The sequence below is a fragment of the Hemicordylus capensis genome, chromosome 3 (assembly GCF_027244095.1).
Source record: "Hemicordylus capensis ecotype Gifberg chromosome 3, rHemCap1.1.pri, whole genome shotgun sequence".
NCBI lineage: Eukaryota > Metazoa > Chordata > Lepidosauria > Squamata > Cordylidae > Hemicordylus > Hemicordylus capensis.
In genome coordinates, this window is record NC_069659.1 from 224,804,323 (window position 1) to 224,822,256 (window position 17,934).

General features: G+C 40.9%; 1 protein-coding gene across 36 annotated transcripts in view; it reads right to left on the reverse strand.

Annotated features, from left to right (window-relative positions):
- The window catches only part of ANK3 (ankyrin 3), a 661,543-nt gene that overhangs the window by 21,887 nt on the left and 621,722 nt on the right, over positions 1-17,934 (reverse strand). For 21 of the 36 annotated variants that reach the window (XM_053306987.1, XM_053306988.1, XM_053307003.1 and 18 more), the window contains 3 exons: positions 5,261-12,991; positions 4,552-4,626; positions 771-902 (listed from right to left, as the gene is read on the reverse strand). In XM_053306987.1, coding sequence (XP_053162962.1) covers positions 771-902; positions 4,552-4,626; positions 5,261-12,991 — 7,938 coding nt within the window. The remainder of the gene's footprint in view (positions 1-770; positions 903-4,551; positions 4,627-5,260; positions 12,992-17,934) is intronic. The other 15 variants (XM_053307021.1, XM_053307010.1, XM_053307009.1 and 12 more) reach the window with 4 other exon arrangements.

The window sequence follows — 17,934 nt, forward strand, 5'->3', positions numbered from 1 at the left end:
AGCTAGGGATCTGCCATCTATATTTTTAAAAGGAGTAACTGGAGACCAACACAGAGATATCTGCAAGGATGTAGTTTTGACAGAATCTTGCATAAATAGATGTTTAGAGGTCTTGAAACTATACGGCTCCTAAATATATAAAGAGACATGACATCTAAAAAGCTGTATATGAAGTTAGCGAGAATAGTGAAGTATTTTTGCTTTGTATTGGAGCTTTTAGAAAGCAAGTGAAATCAAGGCTTTTTACCCAGGCTTTTATATGAGTGTTGTTTTTTGTTGCTGCTGCTCTGTATTGTGTTCCATGGCTTTATAGCGTATGTTTTTGTTTAACTTTTAATTAGATTTGTATTTTTGTATTCCAATTTAATATTTGTATTGTTTTAACCATTTAGTAATTTTGTCTTGTTCTTTAATGTATTGTAAATCGCTTTGAGATTGTTTAATGAAAGGCAGCATATAAACCTATCAATCAAAGATATTAAAATAGTCACTGTTGTTTTAAACCTGTCCAGACAGGTTCAGTTCATTCATGTGCATCACATGATTTCTTATCAGTTGATTACTTAAGACTTGATGATGTGTGAACAGATTCAGTTGAAAAGCAATTCATTTGAGGTTACTGACAGGCAATATGAAAAGTCCTTCAAATAATCACTTGATAGTGCAGTCATTAAGTTATGAGACTGTGCATACATGAACCAGCCCCAAGACTCTGGCAATACACAGATTTGTTCATCCTTCTAAACAATATTAAATATGATTTAACTTACTTGTAGCACTTTTCCCATCTCTGGTAACCCATTTCTTTAACAACATGAAGCTCTGAGCAATCAGAGAGTTTGGGTTTTCTACACGAATTTGATTAATTTCATCAACAGAAAAATTCAGTTCTCTTGCCAGTTCTACAAAATGGAGGGGAAAGGGGTGGGGGAGAATTACGTCAAGCATATTTTGAACAGTCAGTTGCTTTTACATGATTAAAAAATGTATCTGACATATAATAGTCAAATGTATCCAACCTTGTAATTCCAGGCAGCAGTATGGCTGTAGGAGTTATCAAACCTTTTTCAGCCTAATTTGTCCTACAGAACCTAAATGGGGAAAGACCCAGGGAAGGACAGTAGAGGTTGTTTTACTCTAATATTCTTAGACCTAGCAACAAACCCTTGTGGAGCTTTGGGCTGGATCCTTCCATGGGCAACTCTACAGACAGCCTTTAATATGCACTGCCATAAAATATCCCCTGCTAACAAAACACGAAGAAGCATGAAGAAGCAAAAATTCTTTACTACTTCCTTTAGGTCACAACTTCCTCATGTCTTGCTAGCTTTAGTAGGGCTGAAACTAGTTCCCAGCAAATGACTGATGATCCCACAATCATCAGTGGATTGTATGTCATACCACCATATACTGCCTTGGATTCAAATAACTGCATGCATTGTGGGATTTAGGGCTTTTCTGCTCTCTTTCTGCTGCAGCTCTTCATGCCTCCCAAAAGCTGCTCCTGAAGATTGGGAGATTCTCTGGAATAGTGCATAATGTGGCACAGGGGCTGCAGTTAGGGGAGGAAAATTGGGCCTTCTGCCTCCTGGCTGTGAGCAGAAGTACTTTCACCTCAAACATCAGGCACTTTGGAGCAAAGCCATTGCATTTTACTCTATGGCTGCCTTCAGACATAATGCCAAACCAGAGACAAACATGTCAGATGTTTGATTTTGTGGTTGTCCGAATATGTGAAACTGCAGTTTCATCACCCAAATGAACTGAGGGTTTCGACCCCAAACCGTAATCTGAACCTTCGGGTTAGTAGTAGGTGCGCACGGACAGTTTGAAGTGAACTGGTCCACCAGGAACTTGGCTGCTTCAAGCAGTTCAGTCGTGAACTGGACCACACTTCAGGAAGGGGGCCCGGTCTGAAGCGAACTGGTTCGCCAGCGAGAGGCACAGGGCTCCAGGCAGCTTTGGTACCTGGTAAGGACCTTCTCATTTATTTTGAAAGATGCCTCTTACTGCCCTCACCCCTCTCACCGTGGAACCACAGAACCAGTTCAAACTGGTTCAGTCAAAACAACTGGCCAAGTCAGTCAGTTCGACCAAACCGGTTCATGGACCCGCAGTTCCAATCCGTGAAAAACTGTCCACACACACCACCAAAACTCAGGTTTGAAGGTGGAATCGTGGCATCTGAATTATGCAGCTGTCATAACGGGTTTCGTGCTGGGGCTGCTCCTGAAATGATAGAGAGGGTGGCTCAGACCAACCCAGAAATGTGTCAGCGCTATGACTAGCGCGCTTCTCACTGGCCACCTCTCTGATCAGTCTGTGCCCTCTGCAGTCTCCACATTCCTCCTGCCATCCTGGCAACAGGGACACCGTATTGCCATGTCCCAAACTTCAATGCATTTAATGGGAGAGAACCACACTGAGGAAACAGTGCTTTCCACTGCGTCTCATGCTCCCACCCCATCAATAAAGAACTGCAGAAGTATGTACACAAACACAAGGAGCCCTGGTGACACCAAGAACTGGGCAACTCGGTTGTTTTCCAACAAGATATGTTTGTATATCCAAACGTTCAGCCTGGCTTGGAGGTGCCCCAGACCAGTGAGGTACCAAGTTTGTAGGGGAAGTGCAGCCCAGCCCCTTCCCCTTGGGTGCAAGCATGCAGTCTCAGCCATACCTCATGAGAAGAACCATCCTGGGTCACACCTAGATATTGGTTACAGGGAAGGACTTGAAAGCCCAGTGTGACGACAACATGTGCAATAGATACACGCCCCTTCTCCCAAGGACCACTCTCTCATGAGAGTGACAGGCCATAGAGACAAACATGTAGGCCGGAGGGCTGTTGCTACTCAGCCCAGTTACTAGATCCCTGCAAGCCCCAGGAAAGGGTATCCAGGCAAAACCTTTCCTGGTCCCGGTGACTGCTGCGATGCAGGAGTCCAAGGGCTCCCCTCTGGCAGTCTGGTCTCTCTGCAACACATACCCATTTGTTTGTTTGTTGCCACCCACGGCCACCTGGCTTGCCAGGGATCACTCTAATTCATGGTGCACTGCCCCTGGATGTCCTGCTGTGGCCGATTTACATATGCCACAACACTGGTCCCAGCCCAGGCTGTTTGAATGTGGAGTATGATCCATCCCCAGTGTTCCCCTACTCTGCCCACCTGAGACCACCCAGACACATGGAACAGTCTGGACTCCTTGGATGTCTGGAAGGATTGAGAAGAGATGGGAAGTTTTGGAGTATGAGTTCCATTATTAACCAGAGATACCAGGAGCCCCACATCAGCAGGGCCTACCTCATGAGAGTGCAGTCCAATGGAGACCCAAAGCTCATGGAGCCTCTGGTTCTCCCCAGTGGCCCTCGACCAGCCCTCTCATGAGAGAGGTAATCCCTAGCCAGCAAGCCAGCATGGGGGCTTGAATGTGTGAGGTCTTCCTGGACTGCTTGGCCCAGGTCTACCATTCCAAGAGCATCCTTTGTCACAGTGGACCAAACTCCAGCATCCTTTGCCCACCCTCATATACATGTTCCCTCCTAGGAAGTCATCATGACCCCTTCCAGGAGTCACAGAAATCCTCTGATACCAGTAGTTGTGCTTGTGTAAGACTGTATGGCTGTGGGGCCCTAGCAAGGGCAATGGTGCGAGTAATGGGTTTTAATGCCCTTTCCCTGCCAAAGGTGGGGGATGGCCCCGCGAAGATTGTGGCCAATGGTTGCTGCTCTAATGATGTCCTGACACCTTGCTTGCAGTCTGATGATGTGAGCGCTACAGAGCTTTCTGAGCTTTCTCCCTCTTCCTAGTCTAGCCTTGGCAGACTAGGAAGAGGGAGGGGGCCCCTGCCCACAAGCCAGAGGCTGCAAGATGGCAGCTCAACAGTCGTCTGTGGGATGATTCCCAGGCTCACAGACTCACCACCACAGGTTCCTCTACCTGAGGGTTTATGCTACATCAGGCAGCCTGTTAGAAAAGTAAGTACCATAGGCAAAACCAGTAAACATTACTTACTCACAACTGAGGGAATAAAACTGGGACCTGGTGGTGCAGTGGTAAAACTGCCGCCCTGTAACCAGAAGGTTACAAGTTCGATCCTGACCAGGGGCTCAAGGTTGACTCAGCCTTCCATCCTTCCGAGGTCGGTAAAATGAGTACCCAGAATGTTGGGGGCAATATGCTAAATCATTGTAAACCGCTTAGAGAGCTCCGGCTATAGAGCAGTATATAAATGTAAGTGCTATTGCTATTGCTATTACTAACAAAACAAAACAAACAAAAACACAGGCTGGGCAGAGGAATGACTTTACTGTTAGGCCACCTACTGCTATGAAACTCACTGGGTGGCCGGGGCAAGTCACAAGCTCTCATCATAATCTAGCTCTCAAATATAACAAACAAATAAATGACATTTTGTAATACAAGAAGCAATTTTATAAGGGTCTCTTATACATCCTCGCCTACATCATCACTCATTTTTAAAAACACAAGTTGGGTCTTCACAAAGGTTTGCTAATTTCTATGCCATTATCACATCACCACATCTTACCTGTCCAGCTAAGTCCCAGGTGATCGGCCACTATTGCCATCCTTATATCTGTCCGTTCACATGGACTCTGTGGACCTGTGATTTATAATTTTTCAATTAAAAGGGTATTGTGAAACAATCTTTAGCACTGACTAGCAGTATTAAATATATTGTGCTATATTAACTGGTGCTCAATCAAATACAAAAATGACTGAGTGCCCTAAAAACCTACATATTTTTAATTATAGATTTGAGATTTTCTACTTTATAAAGCTGAGTGTCAAACTACATGATGTTAATTGTGTAAATGAAACCAAACATGCCAACAATTTATCTACCGAATTGTTCAAAAATGGTTTAACTACTGGTGGAGTGGGGGGAAATAACCCACCAGTATTTAAAGAGGGGGGGACGGACCGTTTTTTCTACTTTGAAAAAATGATATTTTTGCTGCCACAAAATAAATAATCTAAGACCTGAATTAACATGAATGTCTTCAGCATGCTTTACTAGCTGTCTATAGTATAGGCTTCATTTAAAGGAAGAAAGAAGAGTATAAGACAGCACATACAGATGACAATGACAGAATGATAACTACAGTAAGTCACTTCACAGGCAATCACAACAGTTCATGCACTAGGATCAACAAGTTGAAAGTTTTACAAACTAGGCTTGATCTCCACGAGGTGAGCCACGAGAGCTCCAGAAACCTGACTCCCTCCATTCTCACCAGTCCTCTTACTCCTCCTCCTCCTCTCACTGTCGGCCTTTTCAATCTTTGATTTTAAAGATGCTGCCTCTGTTCTCATATCTCTAGCGGGCTTCGATGTAATGGAAGGCTGGAAAACTTGAGTGGCTTCGGATAATGAAGTGTTTCTTGACGTACTGTCTTCTTCATCATCGGACACCTCAGACTGCATCTTTTTCTCTTCATCAGATAGACGGTCCACAAGCTTTAAAGCCTCACCACTAATTCCCTTAAAATATTCAATGGAATGTTTACATACCTCCCTAAGCTGACTTTGCTTTACTTTAACTGTTGTTGTAGTAGTGGTGGTGGTGATGGTGGTTGATCTTACCTTTAATGGTAATTTAGAAGGAAGCGGTTTGACTTTGCTTCTCTCTAGCTGCTCTTGGTTTTTAACCACTGGTGTTTTTCTAGCTATTACTAAGTTATGCCTTTGTGTGTTTTTTACAGGAATCTTAGACCTTACATCTATATGTGGAGAGGAACTGTATTGTTTTCTTTTGTCAAGTTTACTATCCTGTCTGACTTTACTCAATCTGCAGGCTTGGCTATTACTATGTGGGCTGGTTTCTTTTGCTGAGGTAGCCTTTATGGGAAGTTTTGATCTTGCTCTATTCCCTAACGGTTCTGATGACTTCTGCTGTTCTCCATATATTTTTTGCTTATCGTGTCCTTGTTTTGCACCTGTGTCATTTCCTGAAGTGTTTTTCATTTGATTAGCTTTCTGTGTGGGATGCTTGGGCTCAAAATGTTCATTTAGCACTACTTTACAGGTAACACTACTGATAGGTGTAGTGGATGGATCCAAATTGTTGTTGTTATTAAAATTATCTTTTTGGAAATAATGCTTTTCTGCTTCCCTACCACTTGACTGGCTAAGCGTAGCTGTACTTGTAACCTCTATTATGGATTCATATTCTAATCCCTGAACACCTGGCATCACAGACTCTATCTTATCTGTCACTTCTCCAGGGACATCTTTCTTCAGCGTCATGGTGGAAGCAGAAATTCCCATTTTAATAGGTGTGCGCAATTTGGGATCAACTTTAGAAGCATTAACAGCTGCTGATGATTTCTCCAGTGAGTTACTACCCGGTGTTGCTTCCATACAATCTCCACTGGCCTGGATGATGAGTTTATGTTCAACTGCTGGTGTTTCTACTTCTCCCTCTATGGTTTTTTCTATAGTTTTTTCCCCTGACTGTGGTTGTGTGATGGCAGTGACTTTATTTTTATCCCCTTCCCCCTTGTCCCCTGACTTCCCTTCAGAAGTATGCTCACCAATCTGAAAAAATTGGAGTCTTTCTTCAACAAAATCCCTCTTGCTCATGTCAATTGCGCCACTGCGAGTCATCTCAAACATCTTCCCTTCATGAAATGGGAAGGGATTGGGCTCACTAGTTGGTGTACTTTCATCTGTTGGCGTTCTGGCTGGAGTTGTATCTGGTGTTGTTGCTTGAGATCTGTCTTCTACTGCTAGGCCAAAAGGCTTAGCCTCATCATCCCTTGATTTAGACTCAAAAACTTCATCATCACCACGATTATTGGACCAAGGGTCGAAATCTAGACTTTTAGTAGCTACAGTTTTAAAAGGTGTGGCAAACTCTTCATCTACTTTGTAACTGAAATACGTATCAGGAAACACAGTCCTATCAGGGTGTCTGCCTTCCAAAGTAAAAAACTGTGCCCCTGACTTTTGCTCAGTCTTATTTGCAGTTTTTTCAGAAGCTGGACATTTAGATAATGGCTTGTTTTCTTCAGGGCAGACTTTTTCTTCTTCCTCAATAACTTCCAGCTTACTTTGGCTAAAACATCGATCAGTCTGTTTCAAAATGCCTTCTGTAGCCCATATGTCCTTTTTTGTTTCTACTGCTGGACCTGCAAGTTTAGAATCACTCTCAGTTAAGCCATCATCTTCATCTTGCAAATCATAGCCATCAAGTGAGTCAATCTCAGTTGCATCTGTATCATGGGAGAATTCTGCAGTGGTTGCTATAGAACACTCAGTGACAGACTGGTCATTGTTCCCATTTTGAGCAATATCATTCTGGGGAGAATCAAGGCCAAGGTCAAATTCATTAGGCTTCCCATTTTCCTTCTTTTCAGCCGATTTTTGCTTGTAGGCTTCCATTTGACCATCTTCAATGTCATTTAATTTAAACATGTATTTTTTAATCGGAATGGGTTGATAGAGGGATTCGTCATCACTAGAGTCACTGACATCTTCTCCAGGTGGCACAGGAGAAGGTGGCTGTACCCTTATGACTGGTTCAGCCAGTTGACATTTATCATGTTCATCTTGTAGGTTTACTTCTATCATTTCCATCTCACTCTCAGAGGAGTGGCGATGCTTTTCCGGTTCTGTTTGATCGGCATCTAATGGAGGAGGAGGTGGGAATTCAATATAGGCAACCCTATTCCCTTTTGGCCTTTTATTACAATCTCTGTCTAGATTATTTGGCAATACTTTGTCAATTTTTGGTATCTCAAAAATGGTCTGTTTTACAGAGGTTGATTTAGCCTCTGCTTCCTCCTCTGACTCCTCAGAAACTTCAGGGATAGGACTGGGTTTGCCTGGTATATAAGCTATTAGTGAATCAGGCGTTTTAGATGTAAACTCATAACTCACTTCTTCTGAGCTAGGTGTTTCAGGTGTTAATGGGCTTTTCCCAGAGCTATCTATAAAGGACACCTGTTCTAATGTGTCATCTTCTGGACTACCTTGTGGAGAAGGAAGCTGTTTTTGTTGCCTAGGAGTATAAAAGCCCCCCTTTGTCTCTTGTACAGTCTTACTTTCCTGACTTACAATTTTTTTAATACTTCCTTGCTGCACCTCCTTTTCATATTGTCTCCCTATTTGAACAAAACTAACATAAACAGGTAATGTTTTAATCTCTTTTGCTCCCTCAGCTGTTGCTAAAGGGGCATATTTCACCAAATTATCACCATGAATGGAGTCAAAGAGCCTTGAAGGAGACTCCTTTCCTGGGCTAACTTCTAAAGAATCAGGTGACTTACTAGGGGATACCTCTGCATCCTCCACAGGAGGACTTAACTGTATGCAACTTTGTTGCCTGCTGCTAGCCTTACTGAATTCTGAATGCTCACTTTTATTATGCTCTGTATAATCAAAATGTCTCTCAACTTTTTCCTTAGCCATACTGGCATGGGACATTTTCAGTGAAAGTTCATGCACTGAGTTTTTTGGATGTTCGTGAAAACCATCAGGAATGTTAGCTGACAATATTCTTTTTTCTTCTGAAATTCTGACCGGAATGTGAGATACAGTCAATGGTTCTTTTTTCTTTGAAGTTTTATCCATCACTTCACTGGGATATTCCCCTTCTCTGACAAGATATTCTCTATAAAGAACCTTTTTGGATGGTGATTTTACAGTCACTTCCTTCACCTCCTTAGCATGGGATCCATTTTTTGACATTTTGTGCTCACACTCTGTTACAGTGATAAATTCACTAGCTTTGCCCATATCTTTAGTCTCAGAGTGGACAATGTGATTTTCTTTCACTACATCCTGAACAAGCACATGGGAAAGTTTTTCTTTTTGTGTTTTGTGGGCAGATGTTCCAGGGCTTTCCCATGTTCTGTAGATCTTTTTATCCCAATGCCCTTTGGATGGCATTGTCTCCGAGCTCACGCTGTATGCCAGACCTTTCGCCTTCTGCTCCAAAAAACCTTCAGGAATACTTTTACTTAGTGTTTCAGTTCTGTGCTTCGATGCATCTGAAGTAGAAACATCTTCCATAACTTTGCCTTTACTCTGGGTGCCATCTTTTAATTTGATAGCAGGAGATTCCCTCTGCAGTGTTATATTTCCATCTGCAAGGTCTACATCTTTTGCATGTTTTTCTCGTGCATAAAACTGGTAGACTGGGAGCTTGCTATCTTGTAATTTTTTCACCGGGATTTTAGATTGTGGGTCCTGCTTTTTATCCTCTTGAAGAAGTTCTTTACTCTTTGAGCCTATGCTCTGTTCAAACTTCAGCCTAATAGAACTGAGTTTGGACTGCTTCAATTGAAAACCAGTTGGCAATGCATCAGGTGTTCTACTTTTCTGAGCAATGCCTTTGTGCTCCATCAACTGTTTACAATCCTCTGTCTGCTGGGTGAGAGCCCTTCTCTCGGGGCTGCTAGGCAAACTGGCAGCTTTTCTTTCATCAGCTTTTGGGAAGCACTTTCCATCATGGCCATATTGTCCTCCTTTAGTCCAATCATCCTTTGAACTTGGTAAATCAGTAAGGGTCACTTTTTCAGGGCTGCTGCTGGCTGAACTATGGCTGGAATGAACATCTTTCCCATTTCTTCTCTGTTGCTTTTTCTCTGGAGATTGCAGTTCATCATTCAATTTTTCTGTTTTGTCCCGGAAGAACTGTGATACTTCTGTCAGCTTTTCTTCTGCCTCTTTAACAGTCCTGTCCACCCTGTCTTCATATATCAACTTTTCTCTACCTCTGTCTAATCTGTTCTCAGTAAATCGCATCCACATTGCGTGCTTTGGGCTACTAACATCTCCAGTGTAATGTAACACTGTCACTTTATCATAATGATCATCTTTAGACATTTTACCTACACCATTTTCTGATATATCTTTAGAGATTTTGGTGAGGATTTCTTTTGGGGGGACTGTAGCTACTTTTTCTCTGCACCGTTTATCAGGCCCCTGTAAGTCTGAGCTAAGGGGTAGAAAATGATCAGTAACTGACTCCTCAGTATCAGACTGAGACACATCTAGCTTTTCTGAGAGAAGCATTTTCTCAGCAAACCTGTAAGACTCCCCTCTTAGTTCTGACAACTCATCATCATGGTACTCTACTGAATGTTGACTCAAAAGCTTCAGTGTTTTGTAAGAGTCATCAGACATAAGTTGGGCAGAACTAGGGCGACTGTCTTCTTCCTGAGACACAGGAGTGTTTACTCTAGAAGACTCCAGATAAGAGGGAAGTGACTCTTCAGCTGTAAGTTCTTCTTCTTCTTGCTGACCTTGTTCATCTGAACAAGGAAGAGCATCATGTTTTTCCAAATCACCCCGAGGTAAGTCTTTCTGATAAACATACATTTCTTTCTCTGGATGCTTTTTTGTTTCTCTAATAATGACTTCAGTAGGTTCAGCCTGATTACCTTTTTCGATATGGACCTCTATTATACGCTCCAGTTTGGGTTTCATTTTGCTGTCCTTCTCTGCATGTTGTGTTGAAATTTCGGTTGACTTGCTAACATCTGGTGTTACTGAAGACTTATGTTCAAACAGACCTGCCAGTTCTTTGGAAGGATCACGTCCTGACTGAAAGGCTTTCATTATATCGTGAACAGACATTGTTTCTTCAATTCTTTCTGAAGAACTCTCAGTGCATGGAGGCTTATGATAAACCATTCTTGTTGTGGTAGTGATATGAGTTTCTTCCTTCACACGGACACCTTTGCCAAGAACACACTTATGGTCATCATCTTCACTACTGGCTTTCATTTGAAATGCTTTCATTTTTTCTTTGATAGATCCACCATTTGGTCTGGGTTCCAGCTCCATAAAAGTAGTTGCCACCTTTGGAGATGGTGGTTCTTCTGCTTGTGGCTCAGAAACCTCTTCTGATGAGGGTTCATAGCTACGGATAACGTGAACCACTTCAGTTCTTGTTTCCGTGATGACAGGAGGAATGGGTACATCATGGAAAAGTGGTTTTGGCCCTGTGCTCTCTGCACTTTGTGGGGCTGAAGGCGTTTTCTCACTTCTTGTTTCAAAGCCACTGTCAGATAAAGGACTTTTGTCTTGGTCATGTTGGGAAAAGTCATCTGGAGATTCCAAAATAGTATCTGTTCCAAAAAAGGAATCTGCAATTTTGCACAGCTCTTTTTCTGAAGTGGATGGCCTCATGGAGGCTGGAGGCATTTTCAGTTTATGTTCTTGTAATGCAATGGCTGGTTTTAAAACTCTTTTTTGCCTCTCTTCACCTTCTCTTTTCCCCTCTTCAAACTTGTACTTTAAGCTTGCCAGTGAACTACTACCAATATCGTTTGTCAAATAATCAATGACTTTAGTCAAGTTATAATCCTTTTCAGATACAGCCTTCGCTTTAATTTGCACCTTTTCAGGAATAGATATAGGAGGACATATCATGCCTTGCCGTCTTGCTTCATCAATCTCATCTGCACTGAACTCTACCCATTCATCCTCAGATGAGTGTCCTTTATCATTTTTTGATAGCTTGGTTGATCCTTTATTTTCTAAACACACATCTTTTTTCAGTATCTCACTAACTTTTACTAAGTCCTCTTTTACTTTCTCAACAATTTTAAAAGGTTCTTCATCATCTATTCTACCCTCTTTTGTTAGTTCTGGATGGAATGCCTTGTCCTCCATTACATCTGTCTGCAATATCGCTGTCATTCTTATTAGGTCCTCTTTCATCTCAGCCACATCTTTTAATATCTCCTGACTAGAAGATAAAGAAGATGGTGCGGACAACTTAAGAGCAGAGGGTGCTAAAAACAAGGATGATTTTATAGGAGATGAGGTTCGATTAAAGTGAGGCTGTGTGCGTGTCTCTGTAGTCAATGTTTTAATAGGCGATAACAATGCAGCTGCCGATTTTGTAAGGGAAGATGACTCTGGGAGCTTCTTTAGTGCTGGTTCAGACAAAACATTGACTACAGAATATACTGGCACTGTGATTGTTGATGAAGTTACTGACGAGGTAGTTGCCGATATTGACCCAAGAGATGTGTATAGTGCACCTGCAGAAGGAGTTCTTATTGACTGAAAGGCTGATGGAGTTGAAGACACAAGCGACCTGAGTGGAGAAAATGGCATTGCAGTAGTAGTTGGAAACATTTTCTCAACTGTATCAGTGACTGCATTAACCGCACAACTTGCAGAATTGGTTGCTGCAGTGATCTTGTCTTGAAATGTGGCTGTGGCTTTGGATCCACTGATTAAACTGGCAGGGGACGGATATTTCAAAGGTGACATGGATCCATTAACCATTGCTACCTCTGTATGCCCAACTATGTGTTTCGCAGGGGATGTGAGAGATGAAGCCATCGTGACTTTAGATGAGGAAACAGCATCAACTGCTGACTTAGCAGGAGACACCACTGATTTTAAAGGTGAAGATAAAAGCGGTGATGCTGATGTGATGATTGACTTAAATGGCAAACTTGAAGAGTACATGTTAATGTTCGATTTGGGAGATGCTGGAGGTGTCATGGTAATGGATGATCTCTCCAAAAGAGACCCAGCTGTAGTCACTGGAGATGTCCGAGAGGGGAATGCAGAAGTGGATGCCAGCCCTTTTAAACTAGTGGCTTCTGTTACAGTGGGAGCTCTGACGAAAGAACCAGAAGAGACCTGGATATTATATGGAGGCTGTGAGACCACGGTTTTTATTGGTGAGGAGATTGTCCGAAATGATCTAATTGGAGAAGCTACATCGCTAACAGATTTAATTGAAGATGTAGTGGAGGCTCCTAATGTGGATTTGATTGGCGAAGCAGAAGAAACAGACCATATTGATTTTAATGGGGAAGCTGTTGGAGTATTAGAGGAAGAGCTTGATAGGGAGGTGAAGCCTGATTTGGTTTGCCCAGGCACAGTAATTGGTGCTGTTGTCCATGACTGATATGGTCTTCCTGAAAAGAATGGCTTGTATGAATATGTAGCTGGTAGGGATCTTGTTGCTCCTGCACTTCGTTCAACTGTTTCTTAAATTGTTAAACCAAAAAAATTAAACGTAAAAATCAACAAAAATGATTGAAAAACAGAGAGACCAGAGAAGAAAATTGGTCAGTAAACGTTGTAATATTACAAAAAAGCAAGTACAACTGTTTGTATGAATTAGAATGAAGTAGGTCAAATTAACAGCTAAACAGGAGGGGGAAAATAGGAATGAGACACACAGTTATGGATGATCTGAAATAAGGTTTGAAAAGCAACATGAAATGAAAGACAGAAAGCACAAGGCAACCAAATCTGCAAACAATGAAAAAACAGAACATACTAAGGAGGAGTCCATTATGGTCCAAAGTAATAGCCACAACCAAAAATTCTTCTCTTACTTCCTATTGACTTTCTGATGTGGTAGATTTGAAATATTAATCTCAGTTCCATTTTGCCTGTTATCGGTATGTCTTTGCTTTGTGCAAATACTGAAATTGTCCTTTGGGAATTTTCTGTCATATCTCTAGCTCTGTTGCTAATACATTTTATAGTTAATACCTACATAAAACAGTATAAACTTGTGCAAATGACATTGAGTAGCTAAAGTCTGCTTTGAAAACCACTTCGAACTATTTCATGCAGAACCCAAAATACCTTTAAAGTGACAGGCAATTGATGTGCAAACTGTGAAGCAACGGGAATAAAGTCAAATCTCTCTCACTCCCATGCACATTTCGTATATGCTTCACGCTCACAAAGCCAATAAGAGCAAGAACTTTTCTGACTTAATGATTAAACAAACAAACAAACCCCCCTTTTTTGCATTTGTTGGCTTTTTCATGCGATATTCCTTTTACTTGGTCAAACGTAAAAACAACTTCACATGAAATGACTTTAAGAAGCATTTGTCATACATTAAAAAAATGGGAAATATGATTAATGAAAAAACGTGAGCAAGCAAAGCAACCAAAAGTTTTTATTTTATTCATGCATGGTTTGTCATGTCAAAACAAGCACATGGAATAAAACAGTTTGTATGGTGTACTATGCAGAATATACACATGTTCAAACATCTTTCCAAATATGGCATTTTAAAAGAAGAGTACACTTTTTCTACAAGATGTAGTGTCTTGGTATCTTTTGAGGACAATTTTGAGAGCAGCTCTAAGAAAATTAACATTTAAATGGCCTATCTCAAAAGATAACAATACTATATCTGGCAGGGACAGATCGGTTGATAATAGGCATTCTCAAAACACCTAGTTCTTACAGGTATCTGAACAGTTTGTCATGCATTAAATGGTCTGGGTCCAGAGTATCTGAAGGACCACCTTCTTCCATATGAAACTGCCCATCAATTAAGATAATCTTCTGAAATCCTTCTCTGTGTGTCTGAGTCTTCAGAGGTTAGACAGGTGGCTGCCAAAAAGAGGAGCTTTTCTATTGTAGCATCCTGGTTATGGAATCCCCTCTCTAGGAAGATTCCTCTCTGGTGTCATCTTTACTATATCTGGGTGACAGACCATTCTGTTTTCCCACGCTTCTGTTTTTACTGACCGGCATTATTTTATTGGGACTCCCTTACTGGTTTTACATGTGCTTTTTACTGCTAATATTTATTGCTGTGTTTTTATAATGTGGATTTTGTAAGCTGCCTTCAAAGCTGTTTTAGCAGAGAGGTGGGCTATATACTTCATAAATAAATAAGTAAACTTTGCGGCTGGAGAAGGAGATGTCAGCCCCAGAAGGCCATAACTTGGGGAATGACATTATAGCATGTTTTTGATAAAGCAGTGACCAAGTCGTAGTTTCATAAGTTATCAGTGGCAACCCCAGGGGACTTCGACTCCCATAAATTAATTAGAATTAATTTTAATAATTTTAAAAACTTGTTTTAATAACTATTTTATTTTATTGTTTTTATTGTCATGTATTTTAACCTGTGACTTTTAAATATTTTAAATTTTATACACCGCCTAGAGATGTACATATCAGGTGGTATAGAAATATGATAGATAGATAGATAGATAGATAGATAGATAGATAGATAGATAGATAGCTTTGCTTGGGGATTATGAGAGTCCAAGTCCAACAACATCTGGGCACCCAAGGTTGAGAATCCCTGGACTATCCCCTACATCAGACACTATAAAGAATGTGTGAGCTCGGACCTTTGTGCTTCATTGCCACAGCATGGGGCCTCTGTGCAAGCAGACAATTGTGAAGTGCCTAGCTCATACATTATTTGAAATAAATGGTAGAAGAGAGGGGCATTGGTCTGTTTCTTCACCAAAGGCTAATGCCAGTAATGTATAAAGCTGGGCAGAGTTCTTCCATGATGATAAAATATTGATTAAAAATAAAATATATTTGAAGGCACAATCTCTTCATACAGAGTTAGTACTGAAGCTAAAGCACTCTCAGAACACATTTATGTGAAGTCTATTTTGATAATTCAAACAAATTTGGTCTTAGGAAAACAATAATTATTATAAAATAATCGATGTAAAACTGGTAGTATCCCAGTGAAATAGTACCAACAGACTAGCTTCTCTAAGGACTCTTTGGTGTCCAGTGGAAAGTGAGTGTGTCTATGTGCAACAGTCAAGCATGCTGATAGAAAAATGTGCATAAAAGAAGTACAGTACAGTAATAGTTAAGATTGTGTGAAGGGCCCAGTTCTTAAGTTATATGAAGTGCTACCCTGTAGATCCATCCATGTTACTCTGCTGACATTAGAATGAGGTAGATCACATGGGAGGGGAAGCTGGTAGTATGCTCTGTGAGAATATTTGCATAGGAACTAGCCACATTATTGGCTCTTCCCATGTGACCTTGATTTTAATATTACCAAAGTGGCTTGGGATGGACCCACAGAGGACTGACAGCCACACTACTGGCCCTATGGGGCAACATGAAAACTAGCCCTAATTTATTAAACAGTAGAAGATTTCATTTTCCCAACTTTAACAAATATTACACATCCAAAAAGTGAATCTGCATTCTTTGTCTCATAATATGATTTACCTTGGAAGAAACCTTGTGGCCAGGACAGAAAGAACAACAGTTCTAAGTTCTGCGAGCCCAAGGGAGCTTTAGGATTCCCAGCACCTTGAACAGCACCCCCCTGCCTCCAACAGCACCCCCTCCTCCACTTCCTCCCATGCCCCATAACAAACCATATTAGAAACTAGGGGAAGCTTCAAAAGCAGTTTGTGATATGGCACGGTGGCTGTGTCAGATGTTGACAGACCTAAACCAAATCAAAAATTCAACTGATCTAATACAAGCCCCATGTGTGAGCCAAAACTGCTGTTTGAATTTCTAGCTATGGCAACACCCTGAAACCACCTGAATGCAAGCAGCCCCACTGACCTCAGTGGATCATCTATAAAAGTAATTTCAGGTTTGCAGTCATAAGGTGGATATACATTATTTATTTATTTTTCACACACTGAATGCAGATATCCTGAGATAAACTAGTTGTCTAAAGCATTTGTCATGTGCTGGCTATCCCTGACTTATCAACCAATGTGAGAATACCTTGGTCAGGATGCGATCATTTATCATTGTACATATGGGATGTTAACCAATCCTTAGATTCTATCACAGTGCAATCAGTTGTCAAGATTCATCTGACATTCATGTCATCTCAGTCTTATATGGGAGAATAAAGCAATGATAAAGCCCTTTGAAGAGATAACAACTATTTTGCGCAATATATTTAGTAAAGTTAAATGTTGTACTAGGCTTCTGAAGTGCTATGTTGTGAAAGCCCATAGCCAGGCAATAAATCCAACAAGAAACCTCTTAACTACAAACTATATGTAATGTTGATAAGGTTTTTTGAATTGCCTGTTTCTAAAAGGCTGCCTAAACCAGTAACTTACAACTTTTTCAGAGCAAGGACTCCCTTTAACCCCAACCTACCACATGAAACCTTCTAATATGTTTACTGCAGGTGTCATTCTTTTCTCTCTGCCTCATCTTCCTTCAAAATAAATTTAAATGCGATCCACCTAAGATCTCATTTTTATCTACTCGTGGGTTCTAGCCAACGAGCTGAATATCCCCGGTTTATACTACAGTATATTCTGAAATAAAACCCTGTTCAAAAATGCTATAAAAATAAATATGCATTACTAGAATAGATTACAATGGAAAATAACTGGCTGGGATAAGGGCCAAATGAATGGAAAAGTATCAAAGGATTGTCAGACAGAGATGTGAAAGCCCATATAAGAACTGGAAAAAATTGGGGAAACTCCAAGGTTGGTTTTTCTTCCACCCCACCCCCACAAGGCCAAAGAGGGAAAAATTGGATATTTTGGAAAAATTCAAAAAAACCTCTTACGAAATATTTTCTCTTAGAATGAAGCATGAAATTATTTACAAGGCATGGTCTTTTAAAAAGTTATCACTTCCTGCTCATTGCTCTAACAACTATGTAATGTGAAGTTGTTTTATGCAAAATATAAGGTAGTTACCATTTTAATCCTATTGGGGAAGGGGATGACAATGTGATTTTTGCTGCTCTCTGCTCCCAACAAAAGCCCTTTTTGTTGCCAGGAATATGTCCCTGAGGGTCATGCAGCCTGTGCAACATGTGGGCCACTGTATAGAGGTCATTTTCAATTTTTTAAAAAATGTGTCAATTTCCCCATGGCTTTCAAACTTTCAAAAAATTTACATTCCTAGATGTGAAGATTTGACACACTCTGGTTTTGCCTTCAGTGGTCTCCAAAGCACACTTCAGAGAACAGGTCATATAAATTACTATGTGTGTGGTGCAGCGATGTGGAAAATTTGCGAGCGATTGGCTATAATGTTTATATGAATGAATTATTCTTGTGAAGGGGGAAAAAACATTCTCCAAAGTAAGATAAAAATTAGCCCCATGTATTAAAGTGCGAAGTAGTATGTAAATAAGAAGGTTTTAAAAATGGCTCATTGGTTCAAGAGTAAAATCAAAACTCCGACTATAGTG